Source organism: Sapajus apella, unplaced genomic scaffold (assembly GCF_009761245.1).
Source record: "Sapajus apella isolate SASKATOON/1434 unplaced genomic scaffold, GSC_monkey_1.0 scaffold17, whole genome shotgun sequence".
Lineage (NCBI taxonomy): Eukaryota > Metazoa > Chordata > Mammalia > Primates > Cebidae > Sapajus > Sapajus apella.
The window spans coordinates 17,551,164-17,571,225 of NW_022436957.1; the positions used below are offsets into that span (position 1 = coordinate 17,551,164).

The following is a 20,062-nucleotide window of genomic DNA, read 5'->3' on the forward strand; positions in this document are numbered from 1 at the left end:
AGCTCTGATTTTTAACCATAGCCCCATCTCAAATATAACAGAAAAGGTTGAAAAAAGAACCTAATTTCTTTTCTTTTCTTTTTTTTTTTTTTTTTGAGACGGAGTCTCCCTCTGTCACCCAGGCTGGAGTGCAGTGGCTCGATTTCAGCCCACTGCAACCTCTGCCTCCTGGGTCCAAGCGATTCTTCTGCCTCAGCCTCCCGAGTAGCTGGGACTACAGGCATGTGCCATCATGCCGTATGATTTTTTTGTACTGTTAGTAGAGATGGGGTTTCACCGTATTGGCCAGGCTGGTCTCAAACTCCTGACCTCGGGATATGACCTCCTCGGCCTCCCAAAGTGCTGGGATTACAGGCGTAAGCCACCGCACCTGGCTAAAAGAGCCTAATTTAATCAATATGGATACATTTCAAAAAAGGTGTTGAACGAAATAAGCCAGACACAGAGTACTTATTGCATTCTATTTACATAAAGTTAAACAAAATCAGAACGGAGGAGGGGCTATTAACTAGGAAGGGACGTAAGAAGAGAGGGAAATTTTCTCTAGTTTGATTAGGTACACGGCTATAAATATTTATCAAAATTCATAGAAATGGGCAATTGAGATCTGCATGTGTGATTTCATTATATGTAAATTACACTTCAGTAAAAAGGATAAACATAATTAAATCTGGATTATCTATGACAGGGTCGGGGAGGGAGAGACGATTACTTCAGATGACCCCAAATCCTCATAGGTTAAAAGAAACAGTAAACCCCTGTCCAGAACTGGCGAGAATGGAGAGTAGACAGCAGGGAGGGCCAAAGCCTAAGAAATCGCTACGAGACTAGACATCGAGTTCGAACTACCGCCAGGACGGCGGCACCCGAGCGCCCACAAAAATAAGCCCCCGCGCCATTTCCGGTACTCGCAACTCCGCCCGTGTGTCCTCACAGGAAGAGTCCGGTGGGAAACTGCAAGGAAGGAGCCGGCGGTAGCTTGGTTCCTGCGCGGATGCTGGGGCTGTAAGGCGAGCGCCGTCAGCTGTTTGCGGTGCAGGGAGGACGCCGGGGCTTGCCTTCTCTCCTTTGCCGCCGCCGCCATGATTCCGGTGTCGCTGGTGGTGGTGGTGGTGGGTGGCTGGACTGTCGTCTACCTGACCGACTTGGTGCTGAAGGTGAGGGCCTTGGGCCTAAGGTCCAAGCCCGCGATGCCCATGGCCGGAGCGCAAGGCCCTGTGTGTCGCCCAAGGCCTTCTTTTCTCTTCCCCTGCCTCGCGCCTCCCGGGCCGGACGGTGCCCACGTGCGACAGTCCGCGTGGCAAATCGGCCCGGTGGAGTAAATAAAGCATTGCCGGCCGCGGGAGGGGTGTGGCGTCCTGCGCGGCTGCCACTGTCGCAGTGCGGGGCAGTGCAGGCCCTTCAGCCTTCCGGGTCCTGCCCGGGAGGCGCCAGTGGTGGGATCGGGAGGGCAGGGGCCCTGTCAGACCCAGCAGCTGCAGTGCAGCAGGGAGGAAAAGGAAACGTCTGCTTAGTAAAGACAGTGTTTTCCCTTATTGTTTTTCAGGTCAAGACCCTCTAGAGACTCAGATATTGGAATGAATCTAAATCAAGCTGTGATTTAGATCAGTAGTCTCAAATTTAAAAATGCATATGATCATCTGGTGTTGCGGTCAAAATGCAGATTCCGGTTCAGCAGGTCTGCGGCACGGGCTAAAATTCTGCGTTTCTAACCAGTTCACAGAGCGTACTTCAAAGTTGCACGCTCAAGTAGCAAGGATTTATGTAACCAGTTTCTGACTCCTTGAATTCTGATTTGCACCCTGCGTCTCCCTTCTTCACATTAACCAGATACCCTGGGTGCACGGTCTATTTTCCGGTTATTTGAGAAGGGTAGCAAAAAATCAGAAAGAGTTGTCTGACCACATGCTTCAGGCAAGCTTTTGGAATTGAGTATTGGCGAGTAGGGGATGGGGGAGAGTATATGTATGGAATAAGTTCATGTAAATTCTCAAATGTTTAATAAAACTTCCAGCTATGAATAGCAAAACCTTCATGTTATGAATACCACTTAAAATAGAAAACCATAGTGTTATGTGTTTTAGCTTTAACAATAAGATGAAATGGGACTTTCCTTTCTTTCTATCATTTAAACTTGTAAAGTGCAGGAGGTTATATAGCATAGTCCTTAGATCCAGGGCTGGGCTTCTAGTCAATGAGACCTTGGGCAAATTGCTATCTGTACCTTGGTTTCTCATCTTTAAGTAGAGATAATACTAAGGATCTCCTAAGGTTATAGAGAGAATTACATTAGTTTATCCACATAAAGTCTTGTTCTTCAACCTGGGGTTCAAGGACCAGTAGCACTTGCATCATTTGGGAACTTGTTAGAAATGCAGAATCTCTTGCTTATAGCCATTAATGGAGATAGTGAAAAAGAAAAAAAAAAGAAATGCAGAATCTCTGCCAGGTGCGGTGGCTCACGCCTGTAATCCCAGCACTTTGGGAGGCTGAAGCGGGCAGATCACGAAGTCAGGAGTTTGAAACCAGTCTGACGAACATGATGAAACCCCGTCTCTACTAAAAATACAAAAATTAGCCGGACTTGGTGGTGCGTGCCTGTAATTCCAGCTAGTCGGGAGGCTGAGGCAGGAGAATTGCTTGAACCCGGGAGGCGGAGGTTGCAGTGAGCCGAGATTATGCTACTGCACTCCAGCCTGGGCAACAAGAGCAAAACTCTGTCTCGAAAAAAAGAAAGAAAGAAAGAAATGCAGAATCTCAGGCATCATCCCTGATCTAGGGAATCAGAATCTGCATCTTAGCAAGATCCCAGGTGATTCTTCTGCACCTGTTTGTGTTTGAAAAGCATTGATTTAGCTGGTCATAGTGGCTCACACCTGTAATCCCAGCACTTTGAGGGAGGCTGAGGTGGGAGGATTGCGTAAGTCCAGGAGTTTGACACCAGCCTGGGCAATAAGTGAGACTTTATTTCTGCAAAAAATTTAAAAATTAGCCAACCATGGTGGTGCATGCCTACAGTCCCAGCTACTCTGGAGGCTGAAGTAGGAGGATTGCTTGAGTCTGAGCGTCAGAAGTTACAGTGAACCAAGATCGTACCATTGCACTTCTTGTCTGCCTGGGCAACAGAGCAAGACCTTGTCTCAAAAAAAAAAAAAAAGAAAAAGAAAAAGCACTGATGTAAAGTACTTGAAGTACTTGGTATAGTGCTTAACATGCTATAAGCAATATGGGCCACAGTGATTTTATTGTTTGAAAAAGCCAAATGAGCCAGGCATGGTGGTACAGCCTATAGTCCCAGCTACTTGGGAGGAAGAGGTGGGAGGATTGCTTGAGGCCAGGAGTTCCAGACAAGCCTGAGCAAGATAGTAAGACCCACACACAAAGTCACATGATTTCTTCATGTTGCATATGTCAAAAAAATAAATCTAAAAAAGAACTTTTACAGTCTCTAGTCACAAGTATGTGAGGTGACCAAGATGTCACTGGTTTCAGTGACAGCCCCTAACTCCTTAAGAGAACACCATCCTCTGAGCAAAAGACCTAACACTCATTCAGAGTATCTGCCTGGGAAATGGAGAGACCTCAATTTTTAGGAGCCTGCACCTTTAGCTTCTCTGCTTCCAGTGTCCCACCCTTGGTTTTTCTCAGATTTCTGCGTAGACATTTGTTGGAGAAGTGTGTTACTCCTTTTCCAAGTCTTGGAAAACAAGCAGACAAAAAAAACTACCTGAAGACTGAGAGCAGATAACATTACAGATCTAAAGCAAACAGCTACCTATATTCAGACTCTGGTCAGTTTTTAAGACTATGATAGGGTTAAGATTTCCTTCTCAGACAGATAAGTTTCTCACATGGGTGGACATCAATGTGACGATACTTACTGTAACTGTGTCAGGTATATAACACAGCCATATGTCATCCAAAATCCTGTATTAGTCAAGGACTTCAAACTTCCCTAAAGGTAAAACTCTTGTTGGGGCTGTGTATAAGCAGCTATCCCCACAACCCCAGAGAATTTAAGAGACATTATTGAGACCAGCACGGCTTTAGATAAGTTTTGTGCTTTTTACATGATGAAGGTTGACCTAACTTCTTAGAGTTGTTACTCAGAAGAAGAAAGCAAGCACTAATCACAACTGTCCCTTCTCTTGGATTGATCAGGTTTTTTTTTTTTTTTTTAAATTATAACACAATGCTTTTAGAGCAGTGCTGCCCAATATGGTAGCTATTAGCTACATGTGGTTATTGAGCCTTTGAATCAGAGCTAGTCCAAATGAAGATGTGCTCTAAGTATAAAGTTGTTGAAATTCAACGAATTAGCACCCCCCCCAAAAATAAACTATCTCAACAATAGTGTATGTTGATTACATGGTAAAATATCCTGGATATTTTGGGGTAAAAGTATCTGAAAATTAATATTTAAAATTTGCCTACTAAACAATTTAAAGTTATATATGTGGCTGGCATTTGTGGCTCATGCTATATTTCTATTGGACCACACTGTCAGCAAACTTTTTGTAAAGGGCTTGGTAGTAAGTATTTTAGGTTTTGTGGGCCACACAGGGTCTCTGTCGCATATTTTTGGGTTTTGTTGACTTTTTATAATCCCTTAAGAAGGTGAAAAGTATTCTTAGCTCACAAGTTGTATGAAAACAGCCTGTAGTTTGGATTTGGCCTGTGGCCTATAGTTTACCAGACCCTAATCTCAGTAGACCAGTTAGGTCTGTGACCTTTAATATTCTGAAGAATAAACATAAAACTTTAAGATTATAAACATTTTGGCAGTCAGCATCTTGATTTCCTCTAGAAAATACTTTGTTTTATTTTCTTACACATTATAAATTGTTCTTCAAAATTGAGTGATGTAGAACTTTTCTTTCTCCTTAGTCATCTGTCTATTTTAAACATTCTTACGAAGACTGGCTGGAAAACAATGGATTGAGCATCTCCCCTTTCCACATAAGATGGCAAACTGCTGTTTTCAATCGTGCCTTTTACAGTTGGGGACGGCGGAAAGCAAGGATGCTTTACCAATGGTATTCATCTTTTTTTTGGTTTAAGTTAATTATTAAGTGATCATGATGGATAGCTTGTAAATTAACTATTTTCATCATTTTGCAGTCTTCTGAGTTTTAAAATATTGACAATTTTAACTTTCTGGTTTTATATAACCTTATAGGATGTATCATTGTGGTTTACATACATTAAAAATTGAGGCATTTATGGCAATTTATGGTTAGGTCTTTACAGTGATCTCTGGGACACCCAAGATAGTGGCAGGTTCTGTAGATGAGAGAATGTGAGGGTCAGGGGTGGCATGGCCTAAATTCATTTTTGTTAAAAATTTAGCCCCAAATGGATTAGAGCTAAATATAAACAATTAAATTATCAGAGTTAGCGGAAAATGCAATAGCAGATCAAAGCATAGAAAGTAGAAAGAAGGATATAATAAAAAGAACAGAAATCAGTGAAATAGAGAATCTACAATAGAGGAAATCAGCAAAGCCAAAAGTTGGTTCTTTGAAAATATTATTTGGGCTGGGCGCGGTGGCTCACGCCTGTAATCCCAGCACTTTGGGAGGCTGAGGCAGGCGGATTGCTTGAGGCCAGGAGTTCGAGGCCAGACTGGCTAACATGGTGAAACCCTGTCTCTACTACAAATACAAATATTAACTGGGCATGGTGGCGTTCATCTGTGGTCCCAGCTACTTGGGAGGCTAAGGCACAAGAATCACTTGAACCCAGGAGGCAGAGGTTGCAGTGAGCCAGTATCACAGCACTGCACTGCAGCCTGGATGACAGAGCAAGACCCTGTCTCAAATAAATAAATAAATAGAAAATATTAATTGATAAATCCCTACTATGACTGATCAAGGGCAAAGAGACATAAGTAATTAAAAATGAGAATTGAAGCCAGGCACGTGGCTGGTGCCTATAATCCCAGCACTTTAGGAGATCGAGATGGGCGGATTGCTTCACCCCAGGACTTCGAGACCAGCCTGGGTACCATGGTAAAACTCCATATCTACAAAAAATATAAAACTTAGCCAGGTGTGGTGGCATGGGTGGGTAGTCCCAGCTACTCGGGAGGTTGAGGTGGGAGGATCACTTGAGCCTGGAAGGTCAAGGCTGCAGTGAGCTATGACTGTGCCACTGCACTGCAGCCTAGATGACATAGTGAGACCCTGTTTCAAAAAGAAAAATGGGAATTGAAAAGAGGACATTACTACAGATTCTATAGACATTAAAAACATAGTAAGACTTTTAAGAACAATTCTATGCCTATAAATTTGGCAGTTTTAATGAAATGAACAAGTTCCTTGAAAAGCACAACTTATCAGAGTTAGAAAACGTGGCAGATTATCTCTATTATAGAAGGCTAGCTTCTAATGATTAAAACAATAGAAGAAAGAAACTATCACTAAATTGTATCATGTTAATATTTAAGCTCATTTTATCACAAAATAAAGCTGAAATACCATGCAGACACTAGAAGAGGTAGATGAAAAGATGGACGTCTTTAATGACAAAAGGGCTTTCATAACAACGTAAGGACAAGATAAAAACAATGTTATGTAAATGAGCAAATGCATGAGAAGAAACAAACTTTTTTATTGGGAATGATATTCAGATTATTTAGTTATCAGAAAATTATAAATTATAGAACTGCTTAAACTAGTGCTCATGCTTCAGTCAAATATTTGAAGTTTATGTCGGAAAAAGAGATAGTTACTGAAATTTTTTAGCCATTATTTTGAAGCTATGAAATGTGGCTGGCCAGTGAATTTGCTAGTCCTTGAATTGAGAGAAATTGTAAATTTACATGATTTTATTTTTCCTTTTGACAGGTTCAATTTTGGAATGGTGTTTGGCGTAATTGCCATGTTTAGTTCATTTTTTCTCCTTGGAAAAACGCTGATGCAGACTTTGGCGCAAATGATGGCTGACTCTCCCTCTTCTTATTCTTCCTCCTCTTCTTCAACCTCTTCCTCTTCGCTTCACAATGAACAGGTGTTACAAGTTGTGGTAAGCATCATCTTTTTGCTTTAAATAATTATCAAAATAGAGATAGAAGATATCACTTCTGATCTAGTATAACTCCTATCCATAATATAAATATGAAATAAAAGTCTCATAATTTTCAAATTACCTGCTTACACAAAAAACAATAATAAGAATACAGCAAGGAATTGTTGAAATATTCAGTAGTAGTGGTAGTATTAATGGTAACAGAGAGCAAATGAACCACCACCATTAAGACTGTCAGCAGTTACACAGATATGTGACTGAATTCACGTCTTTGTAAGATGTTAAATGATTGTTACTTTCAAGGAATAAGCATGCTGATTTAAGATCTCTATAATATGTAAGTAAATTGCATTGTAATTCTATGCAAAGTGTTTCCCTTTCCTTTTTATAGCCTTTGGAGTCTAACCAATAATGTCCTTTTAATTAAAGATATAAGACCTTTCTGAATGGTCACTGTGATTTCTTTATGTGAAGAATAACGTGCTGAGTTGTACTCCTTTGAGTATAAGCTAAATTTAATCATTCTCACTTTAAAACTCATGTGTAGACCTATATACCTTATCATTTTATGTCTCCAAAGTTTGGAAGGGGGCTTTATATTGGCTCACTTTTATTTCACATTTTTACATTTATAGTTCCCATTTCCATGAATCATGGATGTTGTTTTTAATCATGTTCTTATTAATATAGTTGACTAAGGATTAGTAACAGATTGGTTTTTATTTTTTTTTTCTCTTGGCTCTTTGTGGCCTCTGCTAGGCTGGGTCACTGGGAAGATTTAGAAATCACTTATAGAGAACAATAATCTCTCCTATACTCATAGCTCTTTCTTAGAGATTAAAAAGATTCACCAGGTGAGGCCTCAGAAGAAATTATTTATTTCTTCAGCAAACATTCCCTGGCTTGCAGATGAGAAAATCAAGGCACAGAGACGTCAGGTCACTTGCCTGTGGTCACAACTCCATAACTACTAGATCCATCATCACTGATCTTAGAGCCTATGGACATTATGCTTTACTTTTAAGAAAGACAACTAATTCTTCAAGGAACTATAAGTAACTTTACTTACAGCTTTATACTTCTAGGTATATGGTGGAAGGATAGGTAGAACTAGAGGCAAGAGAACGGGATAGTGCAGGAAATAAGGTGGGAGATACAGGTAGGGTCTAGGTTATGAAGTTTTTATTTTACCTATAGATAGCAAGTCTGTACAAAATGGACCGAAGTCGTTAGACTGAAGATATGGAGATCATTTAAGAGCAGTAATTTGTGTTAGAAGTGATAAAAATCTAAAATTAGTGGCAAGGAGAATGAAGGGGATGGATTCAAGTAACCTTTTGGAGTGAAATTATCAGACCTTGGTGAGTAATTGAATGTGAGGCTAGAGGGAGAAGGAAAAGCTTAGGATGACTCTCAGTTGCATGATTGGTTATTGTTTACCAAGAAAGAGGACAGGAGAAAAAGAAGCCAGTTGGAGAAAATAAGATCATTGGCTTATATGCCTGCAAGAATTAGAATGGCAAAATGTTGTTTAGAGAAGAAATTATTTCTTCTCTTTGCCTCTCAGTTTATTCATGGCGCTCACAAAAATATCAGCTCTATTAGGAGAGCCGTGCTTTGGAAGCATTAAGAAGTCAGCTGCCCTCTGGAACCCACCATGCATATTTATGTATAAGTTTAAGAATGTTATGAATCCTGACTTTGATATGCGCTCTTGTAGCTTAAGTAACATACTTTCTGTTTACTCTATAATTCCTGACAGCCTTGTTCAGTATTAATTCTCCAAACCGTAGCACTCTGTGTTGTTGAAAGTATTCTGTATTCAGTATTCTGGTACATCTAATACCCTGTGTGAATCATGGCAGAGACAGATGGGCAGTCGTGTACTGTTGCCAGCAAATAAGACCTACCATCTGTTGGTATTGTCACACATTCAAATTCTTAGTTTATCTCACTCACTAGTACATGCAGAAAATAATAAAGAGAAGGAACAAATATCTTATTAGATCAAGCTTACTGATTTATTTGGAATAAAGGTAAGGTAACCAGGATATTTTATGATATAGAGGGTATGTATGACAGTCTTAAGTATATAAATTTAGAGAGGCATCAAAGAAAAGTAAAACACTGGAAAGAGGTCCCAAACAATTTGGGAATGGAGCAGGTATATAAAAAGGGACATAGAATTTCTTGAAAATTTTGCTTTATAGGGTCCAAGTAAAGAGAATTTAAGATAATGAACATTCTAAACGTATCCATTTCCTTTGACCCTTTACTTCCACATCTGGGGCTCTAGCTTAAGGAAACACTTTCAAATACAGAAAAAAATAGTAGTCATCAAGCTCTTTAGCCTAACATTATTTATTATTATGAAGAATTAAAAGCAACCAAAATATCTAATTGAGGAATGGTTAAATTACTGGATTGTCATTCAGTGAGATATTATGCACATATTAAAAATGATTATAACTAGTTTCGGCCAGGTATGGTGGTTCATGCCTGTAGTCTCAGCACTTTGGGAAACTGAGGTTGGTGGATCACCTGAGGTCAGGAGGTTGAGACTAGTCTGGGCAACATAGTGAAACCCCATCTCTACTAAAAATACAACATTAGCCAGGCATAGTGGCTCTTGCCTATAGTCCCAGCTATTTGGGAAACTGACGCAGGAGAATACTTGAACCCAGGAGGCGGACGTTGCAGTAAGCCGAGATCACTCCATTGCACTCCAGCTTGGGCAACAAGAGTGAAACTCCATCTCAAATAAAAAATAAGATTATAACTAGTTTCATAACTAAAGAAAGGACACTTGGAATAAATGGAATTTAGAAAACGATTCAAGCGGCGTTGTTTGAATCTTCAGTTACTAAAGGAGGCCTTTTAGGTGAGAGTTCTCTGTGTGCACAAAAATAAATTCCAGTTGAATAAAAAGTAAAACTTGAAACCATAAAAGGCCTTGAAAGACAAGACCCAGGTTATCATTTTTATGAACACAGAATGAGGAAGACATAGAGTGAATAGTAGAAATCATAAATATTTTTTATTTAACAGTAACACCTTTATTTTTCTTTTTTTAAAATACTTTATTAGAGTAGTTTTAGATTCACGGCAAAATTGAGAAGGCACAGGGGTTTCCCACTTACAATGATGAAACTACATGAATATGTCATTACCACCCATAGTTTACATTAGGGTTCACTCTTGGTGTTGTAGGAAACTGTGAATACTAATAGATTTGACTACCTAAATTTTACGTATCAAAAACTAAAAGCAAAGTAAAATTAAAAGGGAAACAAACTGGAATACATTTATGTCATGTATTACAAAGGACCAATGCTGATATTTGAAGTGATCTTACTGATCAGTAAGAAAAAGATGAATACTTTGGGAGAAAAAAAGTCAGGTCATCAGTAGGCAACTCACAGAAGGACCAAAAAATGGTCAAAAGTACGGGGAAAGTTCAGCTTTACAAATGTAAGTCACATTGCAGATTTGAATAAAATGAGCTTGCCCAAGGTTATGGTAAGGTCTGCTTTTAGAGTGCAGTTTGATGATATGTATCAAAATCTTTTAAACTTTGTGTAATAATAGCATTTACTATCCTCTCTGTGAGGCATAACGTTAAACATTGGACAAAGATGAGCTCATTTAATCCTCCAAATTACCCTTTTGTGGAAATGTGGTTATTTCCATTTTAATGATGAGAAAATCAGAATGTTGGGGAAATAATGCCAACTTTCCCAAGGTCATTTAGCTAGTTAGAGACCAGACCTCAAACCCATAATAGGTCTCAAGAGCCCAATCCCTTAACAAGTATGCTCATCTAAGAATTTCTTCCCCCAAAATATTTAGGTGTGCGTGTCCAAATATCTTTTTTTTTTTTTTTTTGAGACAGAGTCTTGCTCTGTCGCCCAGGCTGGAGTGCAGTGGCGCAATCTCGGCTCACTGCAGCCTCTGTCCCCTGGCTTCCAGTGATTCTCCTGCCTCAGCCTCCTGGGTATCTGGGATTACAGGTATACATCACCACGCCCAGCTAATTTTTGTATTTTTAGTAGAGTTGGGTTTCGCCATGTTGGCCAGGCTTGTCTGGACCTCCTAACCTCACGTGATCTGCCCGTCTCTGCCTCCCAGTGCTGGGATTACAGGCATGAGCCACTGCACCTGGCCTGTCCAAATATCTTTATCATATTATTTATGAGCAGAAGCTTTTAAAGCAGTTAAATGCCCAACAATTTATTCCATAGAATACAGTGTAGCTATTAAAAATCATATTGAGATAGAAAATACTCATGGGAAGATGTCTGTCACACTGTTAAGTGAAAGAGCAGATTTCAAAACCAGATTTATAATAAAAGTATAGTTTTTAAAAATACGTGTACATGAAAAGACTAAAAGGACATACATCTGAATGGTTGAGAATGGTTTTATATGTGTGTGTGTGTGTGTGTGTATGTATGTTTGGGGAGCAGAATTTTAGGCTCTGTTTTGCTTTGAGTTTTCCTGCTTTAAACATATTTTTTATAACTAACATAATACTTATAAAAGAAAGTAGGAATTTCCTCCAGAAGGATATCTTTTGGATCCCAACTCCTGACTGTAAGAAATAGATTCTCAGTATGTAAATTGTATTCCTAAGCCTGGTGTGTCCCACTTTAATTTATTGTCTCCCTTTAACAGATGACACAATTTGGGAGTGATTACTTATGATAAAATATCTTTGCCATCTAAAAGAAATTTACTGTGCACCTCTTATTTTCCCTTGTGTATGCAATAACATATACATGCACATTTTGTCTTGCACATGATTGCCAGACAACTCCTTCATATGTTTATAACTTGTCTATATGTTGCAAATGCTTTAATTTCTACATTAAATTTCAATTTTAATGTATTTGTATATCTCTTTCACACTATTTTTCTGACCAATGTAATGGATAAACTGATGGAATAGAAGGGTATGGTGCTACCACACTGATCAGGATCCCTATTAGACTAACTTTCATTACCAACTCGCCTGTAATTTGAGTATATTAAAATGAAATTCACTGATTAATAATATGGGGTTCCTATATTAATCAACACAAGTACTTGGAACCTTGCAATAACAATTCAGAGGGAGGTCTGGGAATTTTTTTTTTTTTTTTTTTTTTTTTGAGACAGAGTTTCACTCTTGTTACCCAGGCTGGAGTGCAATGGCTCGATCTCGGCTCACCACAACCTCCGCCTCCTAGGTTCAGGCAATTCTCCTGCCTCAGCCTCCTGAGTAGCTGGGATTACAGGCACGCGCCACCATGCCCAGCTAATTTTTTTTGTATTTTTAGTAGAGACGGGGTTTCACCATGTTGACCAGGATGGTCTTGATCTCCTGACCTCGTGATCCACCCGCCTCGGCCTCCCAAAGTGCTGGGATTACAGGCTTGAGCCACCGCGCCTGGCCGAGGTCTGGGAATTTTAACAAGGATTCCTAAATCAGGCATCCAGCCCTTGAGGGTGGGTCAGCTGCTGCCTGCTTCACTGTCACCCTGCATTCCCTGGCACTTTGCTGGGCTCCCTTATTCTTTCCCATGGTAAAGACTCCAGGGAGCTAAAGTTTCAATTGTTTAACCTGGTGTTTCCCATTCTCTTTAGATTCTTGTCGTGCTTGTTCCAGAGAAACTGGCTAGTTCGAAAAATGAACTGGCGTTTTTGTTTTTTATTATGATAGAAATTGAGAAGTGAACTATTGATAGTCATGTTACTTTTAGTTTGCAGAACATTCAGCTTCAAGGTTTAATACAGGATGAACATCATGTATCTTAGTGCGCCTTAGGTTTAATACAGGATGAACATCATGCATCAAGTGGGACTACCCTGCACCCCCACTGATAATTATTGCCATATTGTGTCTATGAACAGGTTCCTGGTATAAATTTACCCGTCAATCAACTGACTTATTTCTTCGCTGCAGTTCTCGTCAGTGGTGTTGTACATGAAATTGGACATGGGATAGCAGCTATTAGGTAATGATATTTACCTTTTTCTTTGTGTTACGTGCAAAAAAAAAAGCTTTTCATTTAGGAGCGTTTATTACTAAAGTCTGCTACATTTAATACTTCACTATTTTTCTTTCTGTGGCTATTGCCCAGTGTATAGCCATCATTTGTTACTTTGAGGAAGCTTCTCTTTTATAGAGAAAATTAATATCTTTGTGAATATGCTCAGTTAACCATGGGCATATCTGTAATCTGAGTCTTTCTATCCTTTGCCTTTGCCAGCGTGGTTATCCTTATGATGACTCACAGTTTTTACCCAATCCTGAAAGCCAATCTTTCTATTCATCATTGGGTCAGAATGATAACCACTCTAGTCAAAACCCACTCACGGTAGAACTTTATTTGACTTAGCAGCCGAAATAATTTCCTGCTTCTGCTTATGTCCTCTGCTGGCTACTGAAAACTGAAAAGCACTGGGTTTAACAAATACCATAGTCTATCTAGAAACCCAAGTGGAAGATAAGAAGATGAGACCTGGGACTAGCTTTGAGTATCATGCCCTGTTCTTGGTCTTGACTAACCAAATGTATCATTGTAACTGTACCTAAGCATTCAAAAGCCTATAAAACATATAAAATCATGATGGGGAGAGGGCCATGTCGCAACTCCCCTGCTACCTCCAGTGATAATTACTACCATAATTAGTAAGCATGCTGATAGGAATGCGTTTTATCATTTTTGTGGGTGGACCAGAGAAAAGGTTAAAAACCTCTGTTTTGGAAGAGAAGATGTAATCACTTCTTATTACTTTCCAGTTGCTTATGAACAAGAGTCTATTGACATTAAATCCTCATCTTGTCAGAGCATATACTGTTACACAGGTGTGCACAATAGTGGTTTAAAGTGGCAGCTGCTGGGTTTTTTTTTCTTTTTAAACCTCCTTCACTTTTGCTTCCATGTTTTTAGCTTTGCAGCCTTTAGGATTTTACCTGTGGACACATCGTTAATTACAGCTTAATAATTTACAGTATATTTGTAAAATAACTTGGGTAATTTTTTTAAATGCCAACTGCCAAGAGAAAAATGAACTGTACAGTTGTCTTACATATTTAGTATTAAGCAACAGCATATATTTAAGTGATGCTTTTTTCTAGGGGGGCTGTTTAGTTTTATGAGACTTAAATGTAATAATAACTTTTGGAAAAGTAAGTGATAAAAAATGGTTCTCTCTCTTTTTTTTTGTTAATATGGAGATCAAAACCTGAAAAAACTGGTTCTCTTAAGGACAATCTGAGCATTATGCATGTTTAAACACACTTATTTAACATTAGCTCGATAGGAATACACTTAGATAAATCTTCACCATTATTTATAATTGCTAAGACAAATATAAGTTACTAGGTAATTTACTTGAATTATATAGTCTCCTGAAAATAGTTCAGAGTAAACCACAAAAATGTTTTTCATTTAGTTTCTCATAAAAGCCATTTCTGTATATATGTGACTGATTTCAATTATTTGCTCAACACATTGGTTTCTAAAAATTTTGAAGTCTATTTCAGTATGCCCTATTTTACAAAATTCAATTTCACAGATAACCAAATCTGTACATTATTATAAAATTAAGCTTATAGGCCAGGTGCGGTGGCTCACGCCTTATAATCCCAGCACTTTGGGAGGCTGAGGCCAGCGGACCATGAGGTCAGGAGATTGAGACCATCCTGGACAATGTAGTGAAACCCCATCTCTACTAAAAATACAAAAATTAGCTGGGCGGCGCATGCCTGTAATCCCAGCTACTTGGGTGGCTGAGGCAGGAGAATCCCTTGAACCAGGGAGTCGGAGGTTGCATTGAGTCGAGATCACGCAACTGCAATCCAGCCTGGTGACAGAGTGAGACTCTGTCTCAAAAAAAGATTATGTATAGTATAGATACAATTTTTTTGGCTGTTCAGAGAGACTTTTTGTTTCTTAAGCAAGAATTCTAATTACAGTGAAAAGTTTTAAGAATATGTACACTATTAATTTGACAAATACAATAGTATTAGTAAACTCCTTTCTCTTATGTGGTTTCTTAGGGAACAAGTTCGATTTAATGGCTTTGGGATTTTTCTCTTCATTATTTATCCTGGAGCATTTGTTGATTTGTTCACCACTCATTTGCAACTTATATCGCCAGTCCAGCAGCTAAGGATATTTTGTGCAGGTAACAGACTTAATTTTGTTTTAATATTCATCTGTGGTTTTGGTTTTGATTTTCTATGGTTAGATTTTTGGAAAATATATCACAAATAGCAATATCTTATCTTTTGGTTAATAACTTCAGTTTATAAGGCCCCCTCAAAAGTAGAAGGGTAAAATAATTTACATTCCAGTTTCTTCCATAAAACCAACTAAAAACAACATAATTTATTTCTTTAAAAATTTAAAAACAGAGGAAAACTTTGTTTTGTCCACAACATGAAATCACAAACTATAAAGAATGTCAACTCAGCTGAAATTAGAATGAAATTTGCATCAAATCAAGGGAAAACATGAAGAATTAACTAACAGATAAAAGTATCCAGGAATGGAGAAGAAGGGTTATGAAAGGATGGTTAGTGAACTCTGGCACTGTCAAAGTTGTCAGAGAAACAGAATCCCTTGGAGATATATAACTATGTAGGGAAGAAATTCTGGGAACCACAGTTCCATCTAAGTGAAATTGACATAAGACAAATCCATTACACCCCTCTATCACTTTTAATGGAATAACTGAGGCTTAAGCAAGTGTGGAATTAGAATTCTCAAACTAATAAATAAAAATTGAAGGTGGAAAAAACAAAAATAGGAAATAGAAATACTAATTTCCTCAACTTCTTAGTGGAGAGAACATCTGCCTGAATTTGATAAATCAAGAAATAGAGGCTTGAGTATATCACTTAAGATTATAAATATAAATACTATAAGATCTAAAAACACAGACTTTTCAGTTATCACAGTGAAAGCATGAAACACACACCAAAGAAAACAGACACTATATCAAAATATAAACCATGGTAATGAATTTAAGACCAAAACACATTTATTTTTCAATAAACATAAATGAAATAAGCTCACCTCCTGAAAGAAAGATGCCCTTAGTTTGGATTTAAAACATGTCCCAAATGTGTGATGTACAAAAGAAATCCGTCTAAATAATTACTCGAAAATATGTAAAGTAAAATGATGAGCAGAACATAACATGCAAATGGGAACAGAAAATAAGACCAAAAGCATTATGTTAGGCATTAGGGGCCATTTAACAATAATAAGGAATATAAGCCACAATGAAAACATAACAGTTTGAATCTTACCATATCAAGTAACAAATCATCAAAGCAAAACAAAAAAGAGAAAAGTACAAGAAGAAACAGAAAGGTAATTTTAAAAACTCACCTTTTTACACATGGCAGATAGGTATAAAAAGGTCAAGCTAAGGCAAAAATAGCTTGAAAAATATGTTAAACTCTATGCCATGAACACAGAAGACAATATCTTTTCAAGTGCCCATGGGACTTAAAAGAAAGCTTCAGTAAATTCCCAAGAGAAGACTAGCAGCCTAAGTAAAAACTACCTGAAATTTTGAAATTTATATTAATCACACCTTGGATTAATTTAATTCAAACCTGTGATTTCAGTGTATCTAAAAATGATGATGATGAAATCATTGTACTGAGATAATGTTTAAAGTTTTGCTAAAAGAAAAATGCACTGACTTAGACAGTTATGGTATTAGAAATGGAAATAGATCAGTTAAGTATTCAACTTAAGTGAGAAAAGAACTGTAAAATAATTAAGAAATGATGATGTAATTAGTAAGGATATAGGCAGAAATAATAAATTAGAAAAAAACAAAACTAGATCTGTTAAATCGAAGAGTTCTTAAAAAAAAGATTAGTTGAACAATAAGAAAAAGCATCTAAAGACAATTAGCTATCAGACTGGAGAATGATGATTGATAACAGAGAAAATAAAAACAATTATAAGTGTTCTTTACTCATCTCTGCAAAAAAGTTTCAAAAACCTGGATAAATCTAAGAAAATAAAAATAGCTGAAATTAACCCGAGAGGCAATCAAAAAAATCTAAATAGACAAATAATTACAACAGGAGAAATTAAGAAAGTTGATGAAGAATGCCCTTTCTTTTTATTTTGAGACTGAGTCTCACTGTGTCACCCAGGCTGGAGTGCTGTGATCTTGGCTCACTGCAACCTCCGCCTTCTGGGTTCAAGCAATTCTCTTGCCTCGGCCTCCCTAGCAGCTAGGATTACAGGCACTTGCCACCATGCCTGCTGATTTTTGTATTTTTAGTAGAGACAGGGTTTCACCACGTTGGCCAGACTGGTCTCAAACTCCTGACCTCAAATGATCCTCCTGCCTCGGCCTCCCAAAGTGCTGGGATTACAGGCATGGGATTACTGCACCCAGCTAAGAATGCCCTTTCCTATGTGGAATTCTTTCATACCTTGAATGAAAAACTATTCTTTTAAATTCCAATTTAGTATAAACTTTCCAGATCATATAGAGAAGAAAACTAAGATTTTTTTCTTAAAGCCAAGTACAACACTGATACAACATCTGGTGAAGCACAAAACAGCCTACAGATGCATGGCCTATCAAGAATACAAGAGTGGTTGAACATTAGGAAATCAGTTTGAATGTGACCAATATTAATTGCCATTAGGGAAAAATTCATCTCAGAAGATATTGAGACAGTATTTAACAAAATTCAACATCCATTAATACTTTAAAAAAATCCTTAGTAAAAGTAGGAATAGCTGCATAATAATGGCATAACACTTAGCATTCCTATTAAAGGACAAGACAAGCAATTTTGCTATCTACTATTACTGATATTAAATGTCATGTTAGTGAAATTAAATAAGAGAAAAAAGCATAGGAGTAGGCTTTTTTATGGCAGATACTGTTATATGGGATGGAAAGGAAGGGAAGACATGAAAATCAACTGAAATGAAATACATTAAAAAATCAGTAAAGAGCCTGCTTACGAAATATTTGAACAATAGCTGGACGGGGCCGCAGGGTGGCGCACTTGAGGACTTGGGCATGTGCGTGGGTACGTGGGCATGTACGTGAGTACGTGGGCACGGGCACGTGCACGTGCTTTCGGGGCAGCGCGCCAGATGCACAGGCGCATGCGCGTGGCTATCCCAGAAGCACTTGGGCCTTCCGCCTCAACTGCTCGCTCGAGCCTTCCTCAGATTGGCGCCTTCCTCAGATTGGCGCCTTCCTCAGACTCGCGCCTTTTTCTCAGACTCGCGCCTTTTTCTCAGACTCGCGCCTTCCTCTCAGACTGGCGCCTTTCTCAGACTCGCGCCTTTCTCGGCAGCTCGCGCCGCCTTTCTCGGCAGCTCGCGCCGCTTTCTCGGCAACTGGCACCTCTTCGGCAGCTCGCACAGCCGTTCTCGGCAGTTTGCGCCTCACTCCCTTCAGCCTTCTTTTTCCCACGGTCTTCTAGTTGCCTACAAACTGCGGAGGCACCAGTAGCTAAGGCTGCTACCTAACTCTCAACCATGGCTTCAAACGAAGATTTCTACGTCACACAAGACTCGGAGGTCCCGGTAGATCTCAAGGACATCAATGTGGAGCCCCTTCCTATGGAGGACATTCCGATGGAAAGCATTCAGTACGAGGATCTTGCTGGCAGTTGGGTCCACGGTGGCCACAACCACCCGCCTCTGCTCACGGTGCAGCCGCTCTTCGGGAACATGGGCTATGGCGACCACGACCAGGAAATGATCATGGTGCAGACACAAGAGGAGGTGGTGAACTACTGCAGTTCAGGCGGCGTGCCAGGCAATGATTCCGAGGACCAGTTGGTCATGCCGGATAGCAGTGAAGATGAGCACTTCCAGCAGACCCTGGCCTCTCTGGCAGCCTCGGCGGCATCGACATCAACACAGAGCCGCAGCAGAAAGCGCAGCAGAAAGCCCAGCCAAAAGGCCAGCAACAGCGGTGCCACCAGCACTGAGGCCAAGCCGGCAGACAGCAGCCCCAACGAGGGCAACAAGAAGTGGGGGCAGAAGCAAATGCAGATCACAACGCTCGGGGGTGAGTTTTCCGTGACTATGTGGTCCCCTAGTGATAACAATGACAAAGGGAGAGTGGGTGAAGGCCGGGCTGATAACTCACCTGATTATTCCGAGTACTTGAAAGGGAAAAAACTTCCTCCTGAAGGATTACCAGGAATCGATCTCTCAGATCCCAAACAGCTGGCAGAATTTACTAAAATGAAGCCCAAAAGGTCCAAAGAAGAACCTCCCAAAACAGTCCCTTGCGCTCATATTGGCTGCGAAAAGATGTTCAGGGATTACGGCGCCATGAGGAAACATCTCCACATCCACGGGCCCAGAGTCCACGTATGTGCAGAATGTGGCAAAGCTTTTATTGAGAGCTCAAAGCTGAAACGACATCAGCTGGTTCACACGGGCGAGAAACCCTTTCAGTGCACGTTCGAAGGTTGCGGGAAACGCTTTTCCCTTGATTTCAATTTGCGCACCCATGTGCGCATCCACACCGGCGACAAGCCCTTCGTGTGCCCTTTCGATATTTGCAATAGGAGATTCGCCCAGTCGACCAACCTGAAAACGCATATGTTAACGCATGTGAAGAACAAAAACAGCCAGTGAAAAGGAGAAGACCTCTCTCAGACTTGGGAATCATCTTCCAGGCTTCCAGGACTGTGGTAGGGAATAAATATGCCTCTCCAAGCTTTATATGTTTTTCTAAGAGTTTTAAAAAATGAATGCTACACATCTAAGGTTTGTGTTTTCTTAGAGTAGTAAAATGCAATCTAAAAGTTTTTAAAAAAGTAAACCTTGACATAAGATAATATTGCTAAGATGCCGTAGCTTGTTCTGTAACAGTGTTTTTGTAAAGTTTGGTCCCAACAGGAGAAAAATTTGTGGACTTCACATCAAGAGACAATGCTTACAAACTGTTTAAAACGGGACTTTTCACATTCTTAGAAATAGGAAGTTCATTTATTGTTTACAATGTTTTAAATTTTTTTTTAATTTAA

At 39.4% G+C, this 20,062-nt stretch overlaps 2 protein-coding genes across 5 annotated transcripts in view; both read left to right on the forward strand.

The window, feature by feature from the left end:
- The first annotated feature begins 904 nt into the window (after nucleotides 1-904).
- Nucleotides 905-20,062, forward strand: part of MBTPS2 (membrane bound transcription factor peptidase, site 2) — a 111,061-nt gene continuing 91,903 nt past the window's right edge. For all 4 annotated transcript variants that reach the window (XR_004271147.1, XM_032286114.1, XM_032286116.1 and 1 more), the window contains exons 1-5: nucleotides 905-1,157; nucleotides 4,888-5,036; nucleotides 6,849-7,026; nucleotides 12,922-13,025; nucleotides 15,077-15,204. Coding sequence is in view for 3 of the 4 variants with exons in the window: in XM_032286114.1 (XP_032142005.1) it covers nucleotides 1,083-1,157; nucleotides 4,888-5,036; nucleotides 6,849-7,026; nucleotides 12,922-13,025; nucleotides 15,077-15,204 (634 nt within the window). In the remaining variant the exon portion in view is untranslated. The remainder of the gene's footprint in view (nucleotides 1,158-4,887; nucleotides 5,037-6,848; nucleotides 7,027-12,921; nucleotides 13,026-15,076; nucleotides 15,205-20,062) is intronic.
- On the forward strand, nucleotides 18,313-19,858 carry YY2 (YY2 transcription factor). The gene has a single exon (XM_032286118.1). It carries the CDS (start codon nucleotides 18,555-18,557, stop codon nucleotides 19,668-19,670), a length of 1,116 nt encoding a protein of 371 aa, XP_032142009.1. The 5' UTR covers nucleotides 18,313-18,554; the 3' UTR covers nucleotides 19,671-19,858.